At 38.0% G+C, this 22234-nt stretch overlaps 1 protein-coding gene across 13 annotated transcripts in view; it reads right to left on the bottom strand.

Annotated features, from left to right (window-relative positions):
* Window positions 1-202: 202 nt before the first annotated feature.
* Window positions 203-22234, bottom strand: part of MEF2C (myocyte enhancer factor 2C) — a 198571-nt gene continuing 176539 nt past the window's right edge. For 7 of the 13 annotated variants that reach the window (XM_063295445.1, XM_063295433.1, XM_063295438.1 and 4 more), the window contains 4 exons: window positions 17679-17884; window positions 13345-13474; window positions 11876-12011; window positions 203-5939 (listed from right to left, as the gene is read on the bottom strand). In XM_063295445.1, the coding sequence (XP_063151515.1) occupies window positions 5618-5939; window positions 11876-12011; window positions 13345-13474; window positions 17679-17884 (794 nt within the window). In that variant the 3' untranslated portion in view covers window positions 203-5617. The remainder of the gene's footprint in view (window positions 5940-11875; window positions 12012-13344; window positions 13475-17678; window positions 17885-22234) is intronic. The other 6 variants (XM_063295442.1, XM_063295444.1, XM_063295443.1 and 3 more) reach the window with 3 other exon arrangements.

The following is a 22234-nucleotide window of genomic DNA, read 5'->3' as shown; positions in this document are numbered from 1 at the left end:
AAAGGTCCTGTCAGTAGTGAGTTAATATGACAACAGAGAAAAATGCAGGACAAGGGTCGCTTTCAGAATTATACCATATCCTGTCTGTGTATTTTAAAGTGCACACTATAGAAAAGATCTCTAGGCTTGATATGTGACAGATGTCAAACTGAGGCAAAGACTACTTAATTCTTTAAACAAAAAATGCACCAGAGACACTGTATCACTAAGAAAGCCAGTAACTTTACTGATTTGGCTGCAAAATACAAATTATACCTTATGTCCAGCAGGAGAAACTTTTCAATTTTTTTGCCCATTTATTTATTTATTGTTCACTACAGACAGCTGATTAAGTCTCTTGAGATACACAGGTGTGATTTTAAAATTTGTTATAATATCTTGTCATCTAGTGGCGACAAAGTCCAGCTTATGCCGCTGTGAGCCTCTAAGCTTAATATTTCTTGCCAAATGCTTGTATGTGCCCATCAGCAGGAGGATATCACTGATTTAATTAAAGCAAATTCCCAGGATTAAAATAAAGTAAAAATAAAGCAAAAGGAAATCATCTGAAGCAATCCAAGTCAAATATTTTTAGGCTAAGTGAGTTTCCTTTACCACTGAACTGACATCTTTGAATCAAATCGAAGTATGGTCAGTCTGAGATATGAACAGGGACAGCAAAACTAAACAACTTGGTTATGCTCATCATGATGTAGAGAATTTGATACAAAGTGTGCAATTCTATGCTTGGATTGCTCCACATCTTTGGTTAGAATATGTTCACAAAAGCCTATTATTAGTTTGAGAGTGAGGTCTTCTCAACTGACACCCACATTCCATGAGCTGTTCGAGGGAACCACAGTGTCAGATGGAGGCCACAGACGTGAAGATGTCACTGCAGATGGCATAAAATGGGAGCAGATGAATATGCTGGGTTTAGGCAACAGCGTTTATTGAGGTTTCAAGTGGCTTTTTGGGACACAAAGACAAAGCATTTGCCTTCTAGAGGCCGGAGGAAAGAAAGAAAAGAGAAGAAAACCACACTGTTGCATCTATTAGGAAGATGGATAAAAGCTAAGACAAAGGCAAACAATACAAAAAGGGGTTCTTGACATTCTTGAAAACAGCATAACAGTTGTTTTATTCTTGCATTTTAGCTTTGCTTGAAAAAAAAAAGCTCTGAAAAACAGCAGATATGACTGTATTATTAAAAATTTTAAATTCCATTTCTGAGAAAAATAGAAATCATTTGGTTACCGAGAGGAGGAGGAGGAGGAGGAGGAGGAGAAAACCTTTGATAAAGGACTGAAATGATTTTAAAAACTCATTTTCTGAGAAAGGCATCAATGCATACCATATATAATTCTGTGCAGATCGTTCTCTATTACCTTTCTCCAACCCAGTGCTCTTCATATATGGATTACAAACACCATCCTGCCCAGCTAACATGGCCAATGCCTATTTGCTTTTAGGGTGGGAATTGTACTGTGACACTGTATTAGAAAGGCACCAGATTTGGAAAGGATGGTGTATATCATACTACTGTCATCAGAAAATAGGTTTTAACCCTTCATTAATAAGCCTTTTCCAAATAAAGATCAGCTTGAGGGGAGAAGGCATTCTTTTGGCTATTGCATGTTGCCTTTAATTTTGTCCTGCATGTGTTGAAGACAGCCTCAATCCTTTTTTGGGGCACTGCCCCAAAACTGCTTAAATCTAGAAGAATCACACCATAAGTCCCCCAATAGTAGCTTAGCCAGAAATGGTTAAGGTATAGATAAAAAGAACAGTTCAGGATTGACTGCTAAAGCTTCTAGAAAGGAACATCACCATTAAACATTGTGCTTCTTTATTAATTAAATTCATTTACAGTGTTCAATTAACCCTAGCTTTTGTGCCCCTGTATTTCAGTTTAGCTCAGTAGTGGAAAAAGAAACACTGGTATTCATTCTTGCACAATTCAGGTCCGGGGCTGTGTTCAGGGTCACAATTGCCTGGCTGAGTGGGAGGAGTTTGCTTCCACTGACTCACACGCACAGAACCCCTCACATCTATAGGCTCAATGGTCCGGTCCTTTTGTGTGTGCATGTATATGGCTGTCGTTCTGACTCTCACCCACTCACACTGGCAAACTACAACCATACCAGTAAGTCAAATATTACTTTTTTCTTTTTTTTAAATGACTATATATATACACACACACACACACAGTGTGTGTGTGTGTGTGTGTGTTGAAGATGAACATTCTGAAGTGGTGATAAATGTGAAGATGATCATTTGGAACCCTGACTGAAGTTAGGAGAATCAAATATTGGCCCCATTCTCACTTCCTTTTAATGCACGCATATCTTTTAAAAGTCACTGGTAAAATTAGCATTATCAGAGCAGTTTTTCTGTTACCTAGAGCGTATATGCAAATGACATGGCTTCAGCATTGTCCTAAGATTTTCCGTGCTAGTCAATAAATGCTTAGGATAAGACAAAGGAACTGCTGAGCCAGCATGAAATCATAAGCTATGACGGCTGTGGTAATCATTGCATATGGAACTGTAAATCTATAGGTATCATTATTATTGATTGCTGTTAAAAATGAACAGCGCCTTACACCTATATTCAGTTGGTATCCTTAATCAAACAGAGTTTTCACAGCTTGTATCCTTCTGTCAGACATATCCATCTATATGCCTAACATTTGCCAAAGTCACACAGATTTGCTAATTCTTGTTCATGACTCTGGAAAGGTATTACAGACTAATCAGCAACTGGGATTAAACGATAAAAAGTGAATAGCCCTCCACGTTCTTTGCTCTGCTTTATACTGATACTGTATCCAAATTGTGGTAAAGCAATTATAAGAACAACTGCATCATGAGCTATGCTTTGCCTCTAACATTTTAGAAATTACTCCAATTTCTTCCATCTTACAATTCTACCCTGCCCTTCTCTCCCAAGAAAGAAAATAAGCTACATCACTTGTAGCACTTACTCTGATACTCAGCTCAGCAGGGGGGACAACCAAGACCTAATCTGCACACCAGATCTCAAAGCTCCAAGGAATGTAAAACAATGATAAAGAATAAAATAATCTAAGTGTCCCACAGCGCAGTCTCACACAAAGACTCTCCCACAGCACAGGGAAGCCAGATATACCTTTCACACATCTTTTAGTATGGAAAAAAAATGCTTCCTTTCAAGACTCAGTCCCAGTATGTGTGAAGGAAAGAAGTGTTTACAGCAAATGACATAACTTCATGCATTTCTATTCCTGTTAAATTATAAATAATATGTGTTAATGTCAAAGATAAATCAGATATCCTGTTCAGGCATAATTTTATTCTGATACTATTCTTCATTAAAAATATGGGTAGAAACTGTGGGTAAGGAAGATATGCTTAACTTATTGTTCATGGGCCTTATTCCTGCTCAAAATAACATTGGCAAGCTGCTTTCTTCAATAAGGGGAAAGTAGAACAGAATGGATGTTGTTCTGTGATGACCAAACCTTTTAGGTCAGAAGATTATGATGGTCAATTTTCATAGCAGGACTGATTGCTCAAAGAAAGTACAGCAGCACTACATTTGAATGGAACTGTGGAATTCAGGTCCATTATTCAATATGATGCATGTGCTTCACATTGTAACTGTCACACCAACTAAATACAGACGTCAAAATAAGCACAACACTTTTCAGTGGAGTTGGTCCATACATTCAGCCATAAGCCATGAAGTGTTGCATAGCAAAATACTGAGTGAACCTATATTCAGTCATTTGGAAATAAATCCCTTTGACCTTAATAAGATTTATTTCACAGTATACCTATACATGACGGTGTTGTAAGTAATGTAATGCATGTATAAATCCATCCTGGGTCATAAACAACTCAACATTTATAGCCAGAATGAAGTTGAATTGGTGAGCTTTTGCTGCTACTCCTGTCCTTCATTATTCTGTATGAAACTTGCAGAGATAAAGAATCACAGAGTTGGAAGGGCCATCCAAGGCACTTTTCTTTGACCACATTTGAATCCAAATCTGCCTGTGCTTCTGGGATAACCTACTAAATGTTGAGCACAATAATTGCAGTTAGGGTATCAAATTTGGGATAATTATTGGATTTTTAAATTATGTTCACTTTGATGCTACCCCAGATTTCCATTTTGTTTGGGAATGTGCAAGCCTTCTGAGTTACCTCTTATGGCAAAAAGATTGTCAGTTTTGTCAAATTTATAGAAGCAAGACAAAGTTGAACCACATTGTGATCTAAAGGGCAGAAAGCCTCAAGATACGCAAGACATAAATAAGGTAGGAAGAGGGCCTTGAACATGGTCAAATATACGATGGAACTATTCAGATGCAAAATTGACTGCAGATGTATTAGAATTATATGGGCTGCTTTAAGAAGGGAAAATCCTAATCTTCGCAGATTAGCCTTCAACAGCTGACTGATTCTGTAAAATTTATTCCGATTAGAAGACAAACTGAAAGGAGAAAAATAGTTACTTAAATGTGCAACTGCACAAATATAATTCCCCCACTATTAAGATAACAAAAACTTCTGCTATTACCATAATTATTATATATATTAGAAAGCTATACACAAGCATGTTAATTTCACAGATTTTTTAAAAGATTCTTAATATTTTATATAATTAGAAATACACATTTCAAAAACAAAATTTCTGCAAAGAGAAAACAGTTACCTTGGTTAGCAAAGCATGGAGTTCTTCATGGCTTAGGGTAGTGCTTTCTATACAAAAAGTCCCCCCCCCCTTTTTTTTTTCCTTCAGGGCTGTTTAAAATATTGGCAAAGCTATGAAGGGGGAAAACACATTTTGGCTTGTGTAAACTACAAAAAGCCACAATGCTTTGCAAACTCTGTCTTACTTTTTAATATGAAAATAAGGAAAATGTAATTTACATATTTTAATATTTTTATTTAATAAGTGATCCAGACCCAGAATTTAAAAAAATTAAATAGGTTAGCCCTCACACTAAAAAAAAAAGAACCCAAAAAACTTTTTTTTACAAGTATGGTCCTCTTTTAAATGATTTTGATCCGTTTAACTGAGTGCCATACTCATACAATATGCCAACACATTTGTGAGCATTTTCAGATACACTAAGTGTCCTAAATTTTTCCTTCTTTTCTTTTCTTTTTTTCTTAGTCACCCGATTTCTGGGTCTCCAAAAACATCTGTACATTTTCTATATGTTGCATAACAGCCACTTTTTCTCTCAGTAAAGATCTGCCCAGGGTTGGGCAAATGCCTCCTTTTTTTCTGTTTTTGGCTATTTACATGTAAATAACGTTGAACCTGCAACATGACACTATCTATTGTAACATACATTTTGCAAGGGAGCACAACAGTAAAAAGAAGTTAACCTTAAAACCTATTTTGTACAAGTGATCTGTTGTACAACTCAAGTGCGAAGCATCTCTTCAGCATTGCTGTTTATCTTTTAATATGGTATCACTGAGGCAATTTAAAAGTACTTTTACAAAACAGAGTACCTGACTTTTCCCCCCCACACACAGCACATATAATGCATATTGACCCCCCCTCCCCCTTTCCCATTAAGGTATAGCACACACACGCACTGCAAGGAAAAAAAAACCTCTAATAACTAGTAAAGTTATCATGTTGCCCATCCTTCAGAGAGCCGCATGCGCTTCACAGAGGGACTTTCCCTTTCGTCCGGCGAAGGTCTGGTGAGTCCAATGGGAGAGTGGAATTCATTTCGGTGATCTTCCCTGTCGCTTCCGTCGTAGGAACTACTACAGCTGCTCAAGCTGTCAACAGGGGATCTTCCTGCCTCGTGGCGCGTGTGCTGTGGATATCTCGAGGGCGTGGTGGTACGGTCTCTAGGAGGAGAAACAGGTTCGGACTTGATGTTGAGGCTTTGAGTAGAAGGCAGGGAGAGATTTGTATTCTGAGATAAATGAGTGCTAGTGCAAGCTCTGTAGGAGGAAAGGAAACCCAGTTACAGACGGAGGAGGCAGAGCCCCCTGAAATGCACATTTATACAAAACATCAGCTAAGAGACTGAAAACTCGTCCCTGCACAAAGCCAAGGAGGGTGTGTGTAGAATTGTCTCTGCAGCTGTGGGACATGTCTAGATGGATGACTCTCCTAAAGTGGTCCTTGCAGTTCGTTTTATTGATTGCCCAGAACTGCAGCCAGGACGATGTTCACCTCAAATGTAAATAGTGGCTAACACACACTGCTGTTTTTAAACCACCACTGATTTCTTAAGGTATGACTTCATGGGTGCATACATAGAAAAGTTAGAAAGATGGTAGGTTGCCGTATGGCAGACTAGCACAGATTGCTTACACCTTAGCATACAAGATCAATTTGGGGCTGATCTATTCAGCACCTGTTGTCTTGTCACATGGGTTTTAACACATTATGTGACCATTTTTCTGGGCTCTGGTGAGTGTCCTGAGGTGTGCCAGAATGGCAACTCATATTGGAAAGAGGGTTGAGTAAAGATTCAGGAAATTCCCCACCCAATTCTATATCACCCTTAAGATACGTAGAAACTAACCTTCATTTTATAGTGTAAACAAAATGTCAGTGTGAGATTGGATTTAGAAAATTCTGATTTATTCTAAAGCCCTGCTAGGCAAAGATTTAGAAAAAGCCATTGCCACTAAACCATGATTTTGAGTTATATTTCCAAGCAGTGCCAAGTTAGCTGTTTGCTTATTGCCTCTTGTATTTTTCCCCTCTATCTTCTGTTGGCAATGAGGAAACTGAAACTAAGAATATTTGTGATGGCCAAAAAGATAACAGCAGTTTGTTAAGCTGTTGTTTGATGAAATAAGCAAAAATAATAGGCAATAGTTTGATAATGGGTTATTTTAATAATTTAAATCAGTGTTTCTCAATCTCAGCAATGTTAAGCTGTAGAGACTTCATCACCCAGAGTTCCCAAGCCAGCATGCTGGAAGCTGAAATCCCCATAACTTAACATTGCTGAGATTGAAAAACACTATTTAAGTGAATGGCAAACCTGAGGGTAACATATATTACTAAACTACTGTCTGAATCATGTCATTACATTAAGCTGAACTCATACTTTCATAGCAGTGCTTTCTTACTGTGACAATACAGATCTAACAATACAAACATAAAAATGAAGGGATATTTTGCTGTGAGTAAAAAGGGTTTTACTAATTTAAACTGAATTTGAAAATCTAGGAAATAGAAGATCTAACTTTTGAAGTCTGACTTTAGGAAATAAATTTGGATTTGATAGCTATGTAAATTTTCTAAATTAGAGCAAGATCTAATGCTCTTTTGACTACATTAAATGCTCCTTTAATGTACCTGTTTAGATACTCCCTGATGTGTTTGACCAAAGTGTAATGGATGAGCAGCTCTGCCTGTACAAGATGCAACCATGATGCTGATAACCCGCTTTCCTTCCACAATTGCATGGAAGGCGTAACTGCAGGTAAGAAATATATGTGGCTTCTCAAACAAGCCATAAATCTGTTGGCCTACATCTATGCATTTATACTTGAATGTTCTTTCTATGCAAATCCTTTCCCACAAACACTGTGTTCGGTTGCCTGGGTAGGACCACCAAGAGTGCTCCCATTCAAAAGTTTGTTAAACGAGTGAGACTGTTCATCTGAACAGCTCTACACAGTTTTAAAATGTAATGATCATGGCCTGAAACCATACTCATCCCTCTTCAGGGTAAAGAATATATGTACCTTCATCATGCTGAAGATGCAGCATGGTTTCACCCAAACAGAGGTGAAACTAATTCCCATCATGTACCCATATTTGAAATAAAACATCCTATCCTCTCTCTGTTCCAGGATGCAAATCTTATAGACAAACATAAGAAAACTAAGCATGACTTAGCAACTTTATTTTCCTTTTCTGCATGAGATAGATTAAAAAATAAAAAGAGAACTGAAGGGGCAGCAACAGGATAAACTAGCCAGGCACCTTTTTTTTGTATGAGGCTTAGGAAACTGGCTTTATTGATGCCTTAATAAAAAAATAATGAAAAACATGGAAGATTAAGCCTGCTCTTTACATACCATGTGCTAGAAACATTTTCTCTCTTATGGTTCTACAATAAATTCCCCAGTGTAACAGGGCGATGCTCTTTATGGATAAGGCACTGATAACATATTGTAGGGAAATCCTAGTGAATCCCAAATCTAGAAAAACTGATCAAACTGAATTTACATCTTGATCTTATAAACATCATATATAAACTTGTTGTTTCTGAGCATATTGGTCCACATCCAGATGAAAAAGAAGTCAGTCTGATTAAACCATGGTCTACTGAACTGGGAACAAATATGTGCTTAAATGCTCCTTCCCTCCTTGTTTCTTCCTAATGAAAGTTTGCATCCAGAAAGATATATTGGTTTCTGGATCCACTGTCCCATCCTGTCTGATCAGGAAAATGAACTTTCAGGTAATGAAACCAGGATTAGATCTCTTAACCATGATGGAAAAGTGATTTAAAAATCCAAGTACTGTCACTGAAATCACATGTATTGGAAAAAAGGAGAGGGGATGGAAAGTAAAAGCATATAAAGCTCTTTCCCGGTCCTATAAACCATGATTTATCAGATAAATCCTGAACCAGTGTGGTGTTCAAAATGTGCTAAAGCTATACTAATGGCAATGACATGAAATGTCCTATTCAGTACAACATTTCAACATTACAGCCAGATGTAAACTTCTTACATATTTATGATAATGTTCAAAATTTCTACCATAAACTACTAAAATGTCTAAAGTAGACTGGTTTTCTAGAGCAAGAGGAATGGTGATGAGAAAGGAAAATGTTATGTACACAATTCCCTAAGTTTGTGAATACTTGCCAGTTGTGCATGGAAGCTGCATATCACTCAGAGTTGACATGGCAGACTGTAACGTTCCATTGAGGGGACTGGAAAGCTATGGCATGAGGGAGAGATTTTACAGGTGCACTGGAGCTGCACATTTTGAAAGACTGGACAGCCCACATGCTCAGGCCTAACCCTCTAAAATCTTTGTGGCTGGGCCCAAAGTGAAGGTCTGTAAGCCAACTCCTCTCTAAACTCTGCAAAAATGCAAAACAATGCTTTATCTCACATCTATCCTTGGAATGATGTGGCAATGCTTTTATCATTAATTGTCACAATGTTTAATAATGAATGGCTATTGTTAGTCAACAAAGAGGGAGAGAAATGCTGCATCAGTAATTGCTTTCATCTGCCCCGCATTCAGCTGATTTTGTCAAAATTGGTGCAGTTATTTTCCGTAAGGGAATGGACAAGCATGTTGGCCCTACAGTTGCAGTTGTGAAAAGCAAGCAAGAGAGCAGAATTGTCTCTGATTTTACATTCTTGGCAATAGCTGAAGTTAATGCACTGCCTATAGTTAGAATCTGTCAACTGCAGGAAATTAGTTCAATTTGCCATGTAATGAACATCTTTATTCACTGAGAAAACTAGAAGTAGTACAAACACAGCACTAACTATGAATAAGGTAAAGTCACACACAGTGTTTTGTTGATTTCTAAAGAAGTAAAAATGCACACCCTAAAGATGTTCAATCCAGCCTACATACTAAATTGGAGATAGTACAGTTAAGAGAAGTATTATACTTTCTTATGGCCTAACAAATTGCTATTTAATTTCAGGTTAGATCTGACTTATAAGGTTTACAGAAGGCATTGCTAAGTGAAATATTTTTTAAAATTTTGCAGTTAGAGTTCCAATTTCTGACAAATGTAGAATAAATATACATAGAATAACCTAGAATGTGCCTTTGCAGGTAAAATTATGCCAGGTATTTTATGACTGCTCTAGAAATAGATAGTGTGTGTCAAATTTATGAAGGTTTGCTGTTAGTTTAGCATTTAATTATGACCTTGCTTTCTTTGTGACACAGTCTCATCATATGTTATGGTGCACTACTGAAAACTTTAATACTGCTTAGATGGGGCATTTCCTATTTTGTAAGATATTCTAAAAAATACTAAGGTTATTGCACAAGGAATATTATTATGAAGGTTATAGGAAATGTTTAATAGGGCTTTCAGAGTGATACATTTTTCAGTTCTTACAGACAAAATAATTGGTATAATCCACTTCTCACTGAAGTGAATGGCAGCATGTTTAATTTAAATGGGGCTGAGCTACTGCTTTCAATACATCCTAAAAGAAGGGCATCTCGTCAAACGGGCACACAATGACCTTTTATTAATGCACTCATGTCTCCAATTGCTGAAAAGATATCCAACCCTGACTATGTGCAATTCTGATCACAGGAAAAGTGAACATTATGGTGTTGCTAGTTTCCCTGTTCCATTGGATTCGTCTATATTTAATCTTTTATAAAGAGTTTTCTAGCTTTTGCAACAGCATACATTATTATGGTTTTTTTTCCCCTCCTGCATTTGCCACTAGAGGGCAGGAACGCATGCCCTTTCACTGGGAAATGAACACTAGATTTGCTCGCTGGCAACCTTTTGAACATATAATTTATCACAGTATAAGGGAAATAACTGAAATGTATGTGCCCCTTCTAAAATGCATGATGCTCAGGCAAACGTGGGTTATGACTGGGTCAGGCCGGTAGGTCAATTGGTAACACTAAGTAGACAGGTATTGCAAAGTGTCCAGTAAAGTCTTAAAAGTCTGAACAGTTTAAACCTCTGGTTCAGAGCAGAGAAGAAAAGTAAAAACACTTGAATTCTAATATCACTGTGCCTACAAGGATATGATACAATCAGTGAAACTAGCTTATATTAATAGATTGGGGAAAACAGAAGAGTTGTAAATGGATTGCTTGTCAGCTTTCAAGTTCTGGATTTTTCAGATATAATTACTAGACACAGCTTGAGTGAATGGTAGGTTAACACTTATGGGAGCTTTTCCCCAGAAATGATGGAAACATGTCTTCTATCAAATAATACACAGGATTTTAGGTCTTCCAGTCATCTGATATCACTAGTGATGCTAGGTATTAAAACCTCTGCATGCAAAGTAGAGGCTTTACCATAGTCCTTTTCTCATCATTTGCATAAGTCCATGATAGGATAATATCCTAGCCTTAACCGTACCTGCTTGTCTTTCACTTGGGATTCACCTACAGACTGAAAGAGTGGTACTGTGAGAGGAACACTTATCTCCTTTCCCTACCTCTGGAGGGAGGCTACCTCCTCCTGTTTTGAGGCAGGTCTAGAAGGAAAGAGGAGGAAGGAAGCCAACTTCAAGGAAGCAGATAGTTCTGGCAGCCACTGTGCCTTTGGGGCAGCTGAATTTGGGCTGGAAGGTTATTTCCTTCCCAGTCCAAGTTCAGGTGAGGCCAGCTGCTTCTATCCTAATGTAACATAGCCTGGTACAGCTAACACTGAAACTCTACTGTCCAGACAATTCAATCACATAGACTGTCTGTTGCCTGATTTCACTAAACTGCTCTCATCCCCATGTGAGCTAATGACAAAAATGCTGCACTGCAATCTATCCATATGCATGATGCATCTATCACTGACATACTAGATGCCTGCCATTTATTACATGATAAACCCGCCTTTCACATCAATTTCTACTGAGTGACAACCAGCAGAACATTATCTACAGAGGAAGGGACACGGGACGGAACTAGATGGAGGCAACTCTCCTGGGTTTCTTGTAGAGACAAAGATGATTCAGTCATTCTGCCAAGACTATTGCCTTGGTTCCCTTTAAGGTGCCTCATCTCCAGGATACTAGAAATTGTGGGATCAATTCTCCAGACACTGGATTGGGTGTTAACTTCTGTTATTCCATCAGTGAGGGAAAAGTTTTATAACTGAAAACAGGATTATCTGAGGGAAAGATAGCTATGGTCTTCTAAAAATAATATAATGCTTTGACTTCTGACTTACCCCAACTGACTGAGGGCAGATGGTGGCATGTTGTGTAGATGTTGTTGCTGCCAGCCAGTTACTGAACCCAAGTGGAGAGCACTGGCTGTGTTAAAGCCAGACAGTGATGACAAATCTGCACTACTTAGCGAATATTCTGAATGCAAGAATAAAAAACACAACAATTTCAAAATTTAAGGAGAAAAGAGTTAAATAACTATAGGCATATTCTTTCATGTTCCACTAATAAGGCATTGCAACTTCTACTGCAGTTGTGGTATTAAAGGCATTCTCTTTTCCCCCCTTCATTGCAAGCACAACATGTGGATACATGAACAGATACACAAGTGCCTAAACTCAGCTTGCTATCTTAGGAAACAAATGCTAAATATATAAGATTCTCTGGTTCCGGGTGAATCTTCAGCTTGTGAAGTTTTGTAGTATTTTTAGCAAACATTTATCACCATCACAAACAAACTGCAGCCTACAAGGGCATCTTACTTTCAAGGAATAGGAAACCTATGACTTGTCAGATATTGCTGAGCAACAATTCCCAGGTGCATCGCCCTGCATGGCAATGGAAGTTGGGCACTGTCGATTAGCACTACTGGAGGACCACAGGTTCCCCATCTTTATACTGAATATGGACCAAATACATGAGCCTTAAGGAAGATTACTGTGAAGTGCAACCAAAATTAGATTAGCCTTGGATTCTTTGAAATAGCAACCTTAGGCTTTGGGGTTAATGTTCAGGTCAGTGTGTTCCCATGGACTGTGAACACACATTTAAGCCTTTAAGTAAAGAAGTGAGCGAAGGCGTACAACTCAGCTTCTGCACTGCGAAGCCTCCAGACTAGCCAGTCCTATGCTGAGATTTAGAGTCCTGGTCAATGGAGAAGGGACCATACTTAGGGCTTCAGCATTTGGGGGGACATGGAACTGGAAAAGGCTCCCCCTTCCAGATAAGGATTTTGGTACAGCCACTCATGTCTCTGCAGTCCCTGACCACCATACAGAGGATGGTTCCTGGAGTGATATGCCCTCTGTCATCATTACTGTTTCCTATCATGCTTTTCTGATGTACAAATGGATGCCATATGAGTGTGCAAAACAGACACTGTGGAGTCTGCAGGTCAGGTAGGTATAGAAGCACATCTGTTGTCTCAAAAATGTATGATGCAGGTAAGTTACACCTAGAATGTGTCAGCTGGCATCAGTTAATTATGAGAGTAGGAAGTCTGCAGAGCACATTCTGATAAGGGAGATGTAAGTGGCTGTTCAACTATCAAGTGTGAATCAGCGACTCTTAAGCCATTTAAAAGCAAATCTTATTATGATGCACAATAAAAATGAAACCGGATTCTATATATTGTTTCACTTCATATTACCACAAGCGGCAATTTCATAGCTGCTTGGACTATGTTGTGTGTGAGTATCTGGCTTTTTTCTCACTGTAATCTACAAGGCTCAGATCTTATGTGGAAACTTACCAGTACCATATGTTGTTGAAATGGCTGATGGGTATCCTCCCATCCCTTGCCCTGGTAAAGTAGGAGTTGCCACGGAAACCACCGGAGTAGCCAATGACTGAGCAGACTGAGAGTTATTTATCCTTTGATTCTTTTAAATGAGTAAAATAAACATATTAATGGCAGGGTGGAAAACAGTTGAAACAAATTATATTTAGAGACTGGATTTGTTCATATGGTACAAAATTGCATACAGATTTCACTACATTAATCATTTATCATGTCACTTTTATGAACTCTGCCAATCCCATGATTTATCATTTTTTCAAGAGACCAGTTGTCACCATAGTAACTCATTACATCAGAATCTCCTAGGTTACCAAACATATAAGATTTTTCCCCTTTCCACCCCACGTATACATTGGTAGCAGTCAGACTATGAGGATAAGAATATTTAACTTGTAATCATTTAGTTATTAAAAATTTGCCTGAAAAATATGACTAAAAGGATGATGCTAGTCCTTCAACCCAGTTTAATTCCAAGGATGCTTAAAAAAAGTATCCAAGTATGATTAGTCGTGCCAGATGGTAGAAGAGGACTAACTGTTGAAAAAAGCACAACGGAGTGCACATGTACATGCATGTTCAACTTATGTATGGTTTCTGTTCCTGCTTGGGACATGTGCAGAAGCTTGCTTATATGCACAGACCTCCTTAGATGAATGGTGTGCCTATGGTTAAAATAGGCAATCTACATGATGAATATGCAATGATGCATGTTCAATTTTTCCCAGCAGATGGTGCTATGGTCACTTCATTCTTAAAAATGCTGAAACTTACATGAAGGATATTATTAAATGTACCTTTACCCTGTATTTTCTTACTGTGGGACACTAACATGTACAAATCAAGACTGGAAATTTAAAGGCATAGGGCATTTGATGGAAACATTAAAAAGTTTGGGCATTCAAAGATGGTATCACTGGAAGAACACTAAATCCAACTTTTTAAAATGGTTGCTTTAAATTGTAATTAAATACAAAACTTTAAAACATCTCCCTAGTCTTGGAAGATAGATGGGATAGACTTTTGAGTATTTGTTTTTTAAGAAAAGGTTCAATTGTGAGAAAGCTTCCTATATTTCAACTGCCAACTCAGTAGGGGAAGGCAAATGAATTGTTTCTGCATGTCTTCAATAAGCATTATTCTCACTTACCAAAAGCAGATCAACATCCTCAGACTGATAGCATGAGAGAGGAGGATGAATAATTAGCAAAAGCAGATATTCTAAAGGGTTCTGCTTCTAATGCAACAAGGCATAGCTTCACAACAATGCATAGTAGAACTGGCTGTCAAGCTTGTTATGTACTCTAGTGTAACCTCATTAAATGTTATTTAAATCTCTATATTTAGTACACAAACCACTGCTTATTTTCTTCTTCTTTTCCTTAGAGATGAGGATTAATCTAAGGGTATCACACCCATGTTTTGACCTTCTGCAACTCATACTCAATGACATCATAGTTGCAAAATATCTTGCCAATCAGATGATCTCTTGGAAAGTATTAGGTAAAGGTAAAGGTTTCCCTTGACATTAAGTCCAGTTGTGTCTGACTCTAGGGGGCGGTGCTCATCTCCGTTTCAAAGCCGAAGAGCCGGCGTTTGTCCATAGACACTTCCGTGGTCATGTGGTCGGCATGACTACACGGAACGCCGTTACCTGCCCGCCGAAGCGGTACCTATTAATCTACTCACATTTGCATGTTTTCGAACTGCTAGGTTGGCAGGAGCTGGGACTAGCAACGGGAGCTCACCCCGTCACGTGGATTCGAACCACCGACCTTCTGATCGGCAAGCTCAGCAGCTCAGCGGTTTAACCCGCAGCGCCACCGCATCCCTGGAAAGTATTACTAGTGTCCTTAAAAAATCATTTGATGGAGATGTTTTCTGAAGGTCAGCCACACAAGTGATTAAGCTTATACTATTCCTTCAAGAAGAGATAGTTGCACTGGTGGGGTTTTATCCAAATAACAAAGTAGACATATAAACGCATCAGGCTAGTAGTTAACACAGAACTGTTTAAAATAGTTGTCAATTTGCTTTAGACAGAGCAGTATTCTTAGCACTGCTTAGCACTTCTCATCAGATGTTTTTTTCAAGTAGTCCTATTTTTAAGGATTATATTTCTCATGGAAAATTGACCTCCTATATGATTTCATAGAGAATAATGAAAGACACACATTTTTAATGCACTTCAGAAAACTCAAGGATATCTTAGCTGTTTAACATGTGTGGACATGGGCATAATAAGCATTACTAATGAAGAAAGCTTTTAATTAAAAATGCTGTTTATAGTTATTCTAAAATGTAACTTTTTGGCTGCAGAGTTGCAGAAGTAAAGGTTCACTTCTTTAGGTTATTACTTGGTGGTGCTCAATGAAAACTTAAAGTACTGTCTTTGTGTAATGTCAAAGCATAGCTTGAAAATGCTTCTATAGACAGTAATAAAAGAAACTATGAAATCACAGAGAACACCAACCTTTTAAGAATATAACTGAAAAAACTGTGGGGTTAGGAGCAGAGGCAGTCACAAATTAAAATGGTATAAAAATGTCATCATTTGAACACGAATTCTAGGTTCAGACTAGTGGTTTATTTTGATTTGGTTAAGATAACGATTCTTGTGCAATTCAGTAAAATTCAGTTTGTTCCTACCTGTGCCAAGTCTCACTGAATTCAAGGAGACATACTCCTAATTAAGTTTACAAGGAATTGCAGCTTCAGTTTGTTCCCTGATCAGAGAATTATAAAGGGTTGCTTTTCTCCTAGGAACAAGCCGAAATTCTATATAAAATGGGCAGCTCTTGAGAATAGGAGGAGCAACCAGCAAGGTAACAACTTTATAAAATATTAAGTACTATGTTTGAAAACACTTAATAACATTTTGGTGAGTTTAATTAATTCATTTATTGCACATGCTTTTAAGCTGCTTCAATCTAAGTGGCACATATTACTTGTATCAGGTGCCCCCCACCCCCCACCAATAAAAATACATACAAGCTTCTGGCCAAAATGTACAGCATGTGGCCAAAAAACTCCCCTAATGGTTAGGGACATGTGCCTAGTTCAGTCATAGCACAGAAACAGTGAAATAATGTGAAAGCAACACAGATGTACATTCTCCGAGCAAGGGACCAGAATGCACAGAGGAGCTAAGCACTTCCTCTTCTCATGAGCTCTAGAAGCAGAAGGAAGTGTGAATCCATTCTTGCTACTTGTACGGAAAGTACAGTGAGACATCAGGGTTTGCTGCAATCTTTCTGAGCATGCAAGGCAATGCGCTTTGCCTCAGTTTTTCTTCTGAACTGTGGTTTGAGGTTATGTCTGAACCAACTAATGCTACAAAGTCCATTAAGTGCATTAGGGGCAACTCTCTCATTTTTAACTTAAATGTTGGAGGTGTGAATCTCACATCCTTGAACTGCCATTATGGAACAAAGTACACCTACACTATTTTGAGGTTGATTAAAAGTGCAATAAAGGCAAACAGTTGAATAATTTATACCTAATCAGTACTTCAGTGGAAGCCTGCCTCCCTATCTGCCAAATGGGTTAAAATAAAAAAAGGAAAGGTCCATAGGACTTTTTAAAAGGAGGGAAAAAGTCAGATCAGAAGGATTTCACTCTTTTAAAAGCTTTTTCTTTTAAAACTATGGCATTGCTGTTTGCCAGAAACCTCTTTAACATTTTAAAGAAATAAGTATAATCTTAGACCTTCTGAGGAATTTTTGGTTGAAGGAAGGATGAATACCAGCAGGACTCTGATTGTAGCTAGTATTCGCTCTGCCATGAATTTATTTGAAGTAAAACCTCCAAATCTCATCCCAGTGAATCTACTGGAGGATTGCTTTCCATTCCTATAGTGCACTATTAAGAATCTTACCAAACAAATCCTGCAAACAGTCTACAAATAATTTTAATTTAATGATCCCTTCCCATCCCAACTAGTACTGTCAAACTATATTTGGATTGCAAATCTCAGAATTCCCAGCCTTTGGCATGTTGGCTGGAAATTCTGGGAACTGCAATGTCAACATATGCCTGGAGAGTGGCAATTGGCAAAAGCTTTTTTGGTAAATTTTTAGAGAGCTCATTAAACTGATCAAGGAACAATCTATTTTTCATCAGTGCAGACCTAATACATTAAACTATTCATCTTCAAATTAAATCTGGCTGGAACGTCTTTCAATTTAAGAATGAGGACCTTGAAGAACATTCTTGAGGAACTGATACAGCAGATAAATTCCTGCCATTAGGTTAATCTAGGAACTTAAAGCCTACTGGAATCTTTGTACCTTTGAAGGGAAAGGAAGAAAAGAATGTGTTACCACAGATGGCATTGTGTTCTTGCTTCCGGGTGGGATCAGTACTCGGAGGTCTGGTTTACGGTTATTCAATCCCAAATTCATGGGTGGAGGAGACTTTGCTTGCATATTCTTGTTCAAGTTGCCAGGTGAGACCAGCAGACCTGGGGAGTTTCGAGGGTTGCCATACCCGTTCCCTGTTCATTTTTGCAAAGAAAGCAAAACAAATGCAAGTTTAACAATGGATTAACCCTGAAACTCACTCAGGGAATATTTTTCTTCTTTTCCATAACCTCAACATGTGTATACCAATTGTTCTAAAGACCCAAATCAGCATTCCCCAAGTTGGCTAATATTTTGGGGGGACTTACAAGCCCAACACATGTGGAAGGTGCCTAGGAAAGAATGGTGGTATCTGATGAATCAATGGGATGGAATCTTAAAAAAAAATAGTAATAACAAAACAGAAGAAAATTGATCATGACAGTCCCTTGACTAACCTCTCTTGAAATCATCTGGCGCTGCACAATACATTGAGCATCCACTGATTTCCATCATCCTAGGTGATATGTATTTTTACTTCATAGATTGTAATATTTTAAATTTAAACTTGCACAGGTAATTAACGCACCATTATAATAGTGATTGTTACAATTTTGTTATTTTATCTTTGTTATGCTAGTTTTTTATCTCATCTATCTGATTTTACTTTCGTGTTGTATTTTTTCAAATTTTGCTGGTCATTGACCAAATAAACAGCATTTCATTTCATTTCATTTCATTTCATTATTTCATTTCATTTCATGTGGTATGCACAGGGAAGCATCCTAGAGAATGTTCCACAGTTGATTAGTAGCAGGAGACAGCAGTTACTTTGACTGAATATGGTAAATCTTGGAATCAAAAAGTATAAATTATATCTGGACAGTTGGATAACATAGATCAAGCTATTCCTCTGTGAAACTGTGGACTAGGTAACATGTACAGGAGAACAATGGGTCTGGGTGACTATTCTTTTTCAAATTTGTATTTTGATAATCCACTGACTAAGCTGTACAAGAGGAGTGGGCAACCTTTTGATGGCTTGGTGCCATGCACATTACAATTTTTTGGATGGTGAGCTCTCTAGTGGGTGGTATGATATGCAAACTGAGTACAACTGTATCATGCACATGGGCAGATTAAAAAAAAAAATTCTGGTCTTGCTGAGATGGGAGGAATATTGTGGGAGTTTCATAACTAGATCACACCTATTCTAGGCTTTACATTAAGGCTTTCATTCCTCCAGTTTTCAGTCATTGTGGTGAGAGGGGAATCTGGAACAAAAGAAGAGGTCAGAGGGTTGCGTACATCCCTAGAGTCTCCTGTTGCCTATCCCTGCTTCACAGGAAGCATCCAAATAAGAAGGAAAGCAATTGCAACTAACATACAAACAGATTTTATAAGTTGCATACTACATTCCATAATAACAACAAAACAGTGTGCCAACCAAATCAATTTCCAGAGGATTCCAATTCATTTTCCTTTCTCCAATTTAGTCTCTCCCCCCCCCCCGCCCCCCAATCATAGGCCCATGTTCAGTACTGCCTTATTGGGTTGTCCAGGTTTCTGCACAGCCAAGAATTTTTGTATGCTTCCAAATCCTGGATTTTCCTTACATCTGTCACTATCTACCCTGATGCTTAGATGGTGCAATTTTGGCTACAAAAGGATGAGGACTTGGAAAATGAGCTATGTTTGTTTGCGTGTTTTATAAATAAAACCTGATTTTTTTAAAAACTTGAGCAGTGTTTTGAGCTAAGTATGCCCATTTATTTTCCTTTATGCCGAGGCACAGGGCACTAGTTTTGAGACAGGGCACTGTCTCAAAAAAGATCTATGGCTCTTGTATCTTTCCATACCCACCAGACAATGTGAATTACGTGTCTGTGTGTGTGAATGAAGGATGTGCAGGAGAACCAAGGCATTATGTCCAAATCACCAATCAACTACGGAGTTTACAATCACAAGTCTGTTGTGCAGATGAGTAAGGAAGAGCATATGCCCCTGTGCACACTTTTTTAAAGAAGGGAGGATAATATGAACAATAAGACTCCTTCACATTCCTCTTTTAATATTTTAGGCTCCTAACAGGAAATCTGGTGACCCTGAGAAAAATCTGAGCTACCTGAGGCAATGGGTTGATTGAATTCTGTATGTTGGTTGTACAGTATTGAATATTTAACTGGATTTTACCAAATGCTTGTTACACAGAAGAAAGAAACCAACCTCTGATGATATTGCTGGGGAGGTGGGGGGGGAATAGAAAAAGAAAGAACAAAAGCAAATCACAGTAAAAGGGGGTGCTTTATGGACAAATGCAACAGAATTCTGCTTAGCCTGACTCACTTCCCCCCCCCCCACTTTAGGCTTTTTTGTTTTGAAACAAAAGGAAGTGCAGCAAGGCTATAATTTCCAGAAAAGAAAGAAGAAGGAAAAAACAAACCGGAGGAGGACTCAGAAACCTCTGAAATGCTTCACCCTCAATCCCTTCCTCCCCTTTCAGAGCCTAATCCTGAATGCTGAGTTCAGCAGGAGTCGGTTCTCATTTTGAGCACACCCCTTCATGTCATCTCTGCACTTGTAGCTTTAGATCCTGACATTCAGGCATCTTCGCATTGTGCTAATTTGGTGCTTTCAGAAGCAGTGCTGCTTCCCATCTGAAACTGCAATAATCACAATGATAATGCTGGCACAGCACTGCAATTAGCAGCCTCCCTCAGCACCAGGAGGAGGAGGAGGAGGAGGAGAGGAAGAGGAAGAGGAAACAGAGGGAGCTACTGAACTTATTCACCAGGGCAGTGGCTTCTCAACTCTTTTATTTGGGAGAGAGTTTCATTCTCCCCCAGTGTCACTAAGGCACCTGCTGTACTGACATCATGATAGCTGGCTGGAACCCGTATATTTATGATCACATTTTTAAGGCCACTGAAATAGTTAACCTTTAGTGATGTCATTTAAGCATGCAATGCAATACCAATAGAAAGTCTGAAAACAAAACATATACAGTATAAAAATTGGCACCATAATCTAAAATCAGCAATTTATGTGGAAATAAATTCTCCTTCACTCGCTCACAGACGCACAATAGAGTAGATTCATTTTTAACTTTCTAATAATCAGCTATTTAATTTTCTAAGGCTACAATTGTAAAAACACTTTCTAGGAAGCAAGTTCAATTCATTGGAGTAGGACTTCTGAATACTGTAAAAATAATTAAGATTACACAACCGTTAATGCTTTTAGAGTTGCACAATCACATAATCCCGGTGTCCAGTGATAGCAAACTGAAACATGAATGTTTAGGAATTTCTTAAAGATGAAGGACGCCCAGGACTCTAAGAGATTCTACCCTTATACAATATATTGTACATAATACATAAAGTAACATGTGCAGTAACATTTGCATTGGATTGGTTGCTTTGCTATAGGAAACTAAATTCCTGTTTTGTTCTATTATATATTACGCTTGCAAGAAAAGCAGGGTATAAATCTAATAAATAAGTTTTAAAAATGACAATCAGTTGTTCAGTGTATGAATACGGGATTCTTTCTTACATGCATACAAATATGCATGCAAACATATAATTTATGTTAACAAAGCTTGTCTGTGTAATCTAGCAGTTATACCTTTATGTGTTTCTTTTTAAGAAAAGGAAATAAACTGTGTGATAGGGAGATACTTTTTTTCCTAAAAAAATCCCCAATTTATATTAAATCAAAGCAATTTGTTTAATAGAAAAGCTTAACACTGGCAATGTCTTCCCATCATTTTTAGACTGTGCCACTTACAGATACCAATCGTGTAATTCTTTATGTATTTACCTACTATTGTAAAATATTTTGAAACATGATGACATTTCCTGCATTTGTATTTTTAGAACATCAAATTATTTTAAAGAGTGATTGCAATCTTCTCTTTACCAGTGGATTTCTGCTGTTCTTGGCACATTGTGCCAGCTGGCAATTTGGAGCCATATAATGACTGTTTCTCCTTCCAGCCACCAAATTGTTACGCTTTTGGCAGAAGATGGATCCTGGAATGTAAGACTGTAGACTCAAAACCAATGATATATAAACCCATCATTTGAAAATCCATGATGAATACATGCATGTGGCCTGTAGCAGAGGGGAGTCTGCATTTAATCTCGATGCTTAAACCGCATCCTTTGCTAAAGGCTCTGGCCTCAACTGAGGCACCTTAAAGTTAAATGCCCTGAAAGTCTCTGTTAAATTCTGAGGCAAAGGAAAACCCAGCAGCAACAGAATCGACTCAGCCCTTCTAATATAGAGATTAAACCTTTCTTTAGCCTGCCCTTTAAAATTACACTTTGCCTGGACAGTTATCAATTTAAATGCAACTTTGCATAGAATGCTATGTCCCACAAGCCACTAGAAAGACGGAAAATTATATGCCATGTATGGATGGATTTCCTGATTATAAATTAGGAGAAAATAAAGTCCAGATGGAATGGAGGACTAGTTTGCATTATACTTTTATTTGATTA

This window comes from Candoia aspera, chromosome 2 (genome assembly GCF_035149785.1).
Source record: "Candoia aspera isolate rCanAsp1 chromosome 2, rCanAsp1.hap2, whole genome shotgun sequence".
NCBI classification, from domain to species: Eukaryota; Metazoa; Chordata; class Lepidosauria; order Squamata; family Boidae; genus Candoia; species Candoia aspera.
This window is presented reverse-complemented; position numbering and strand designations above follow the sequence as displayed.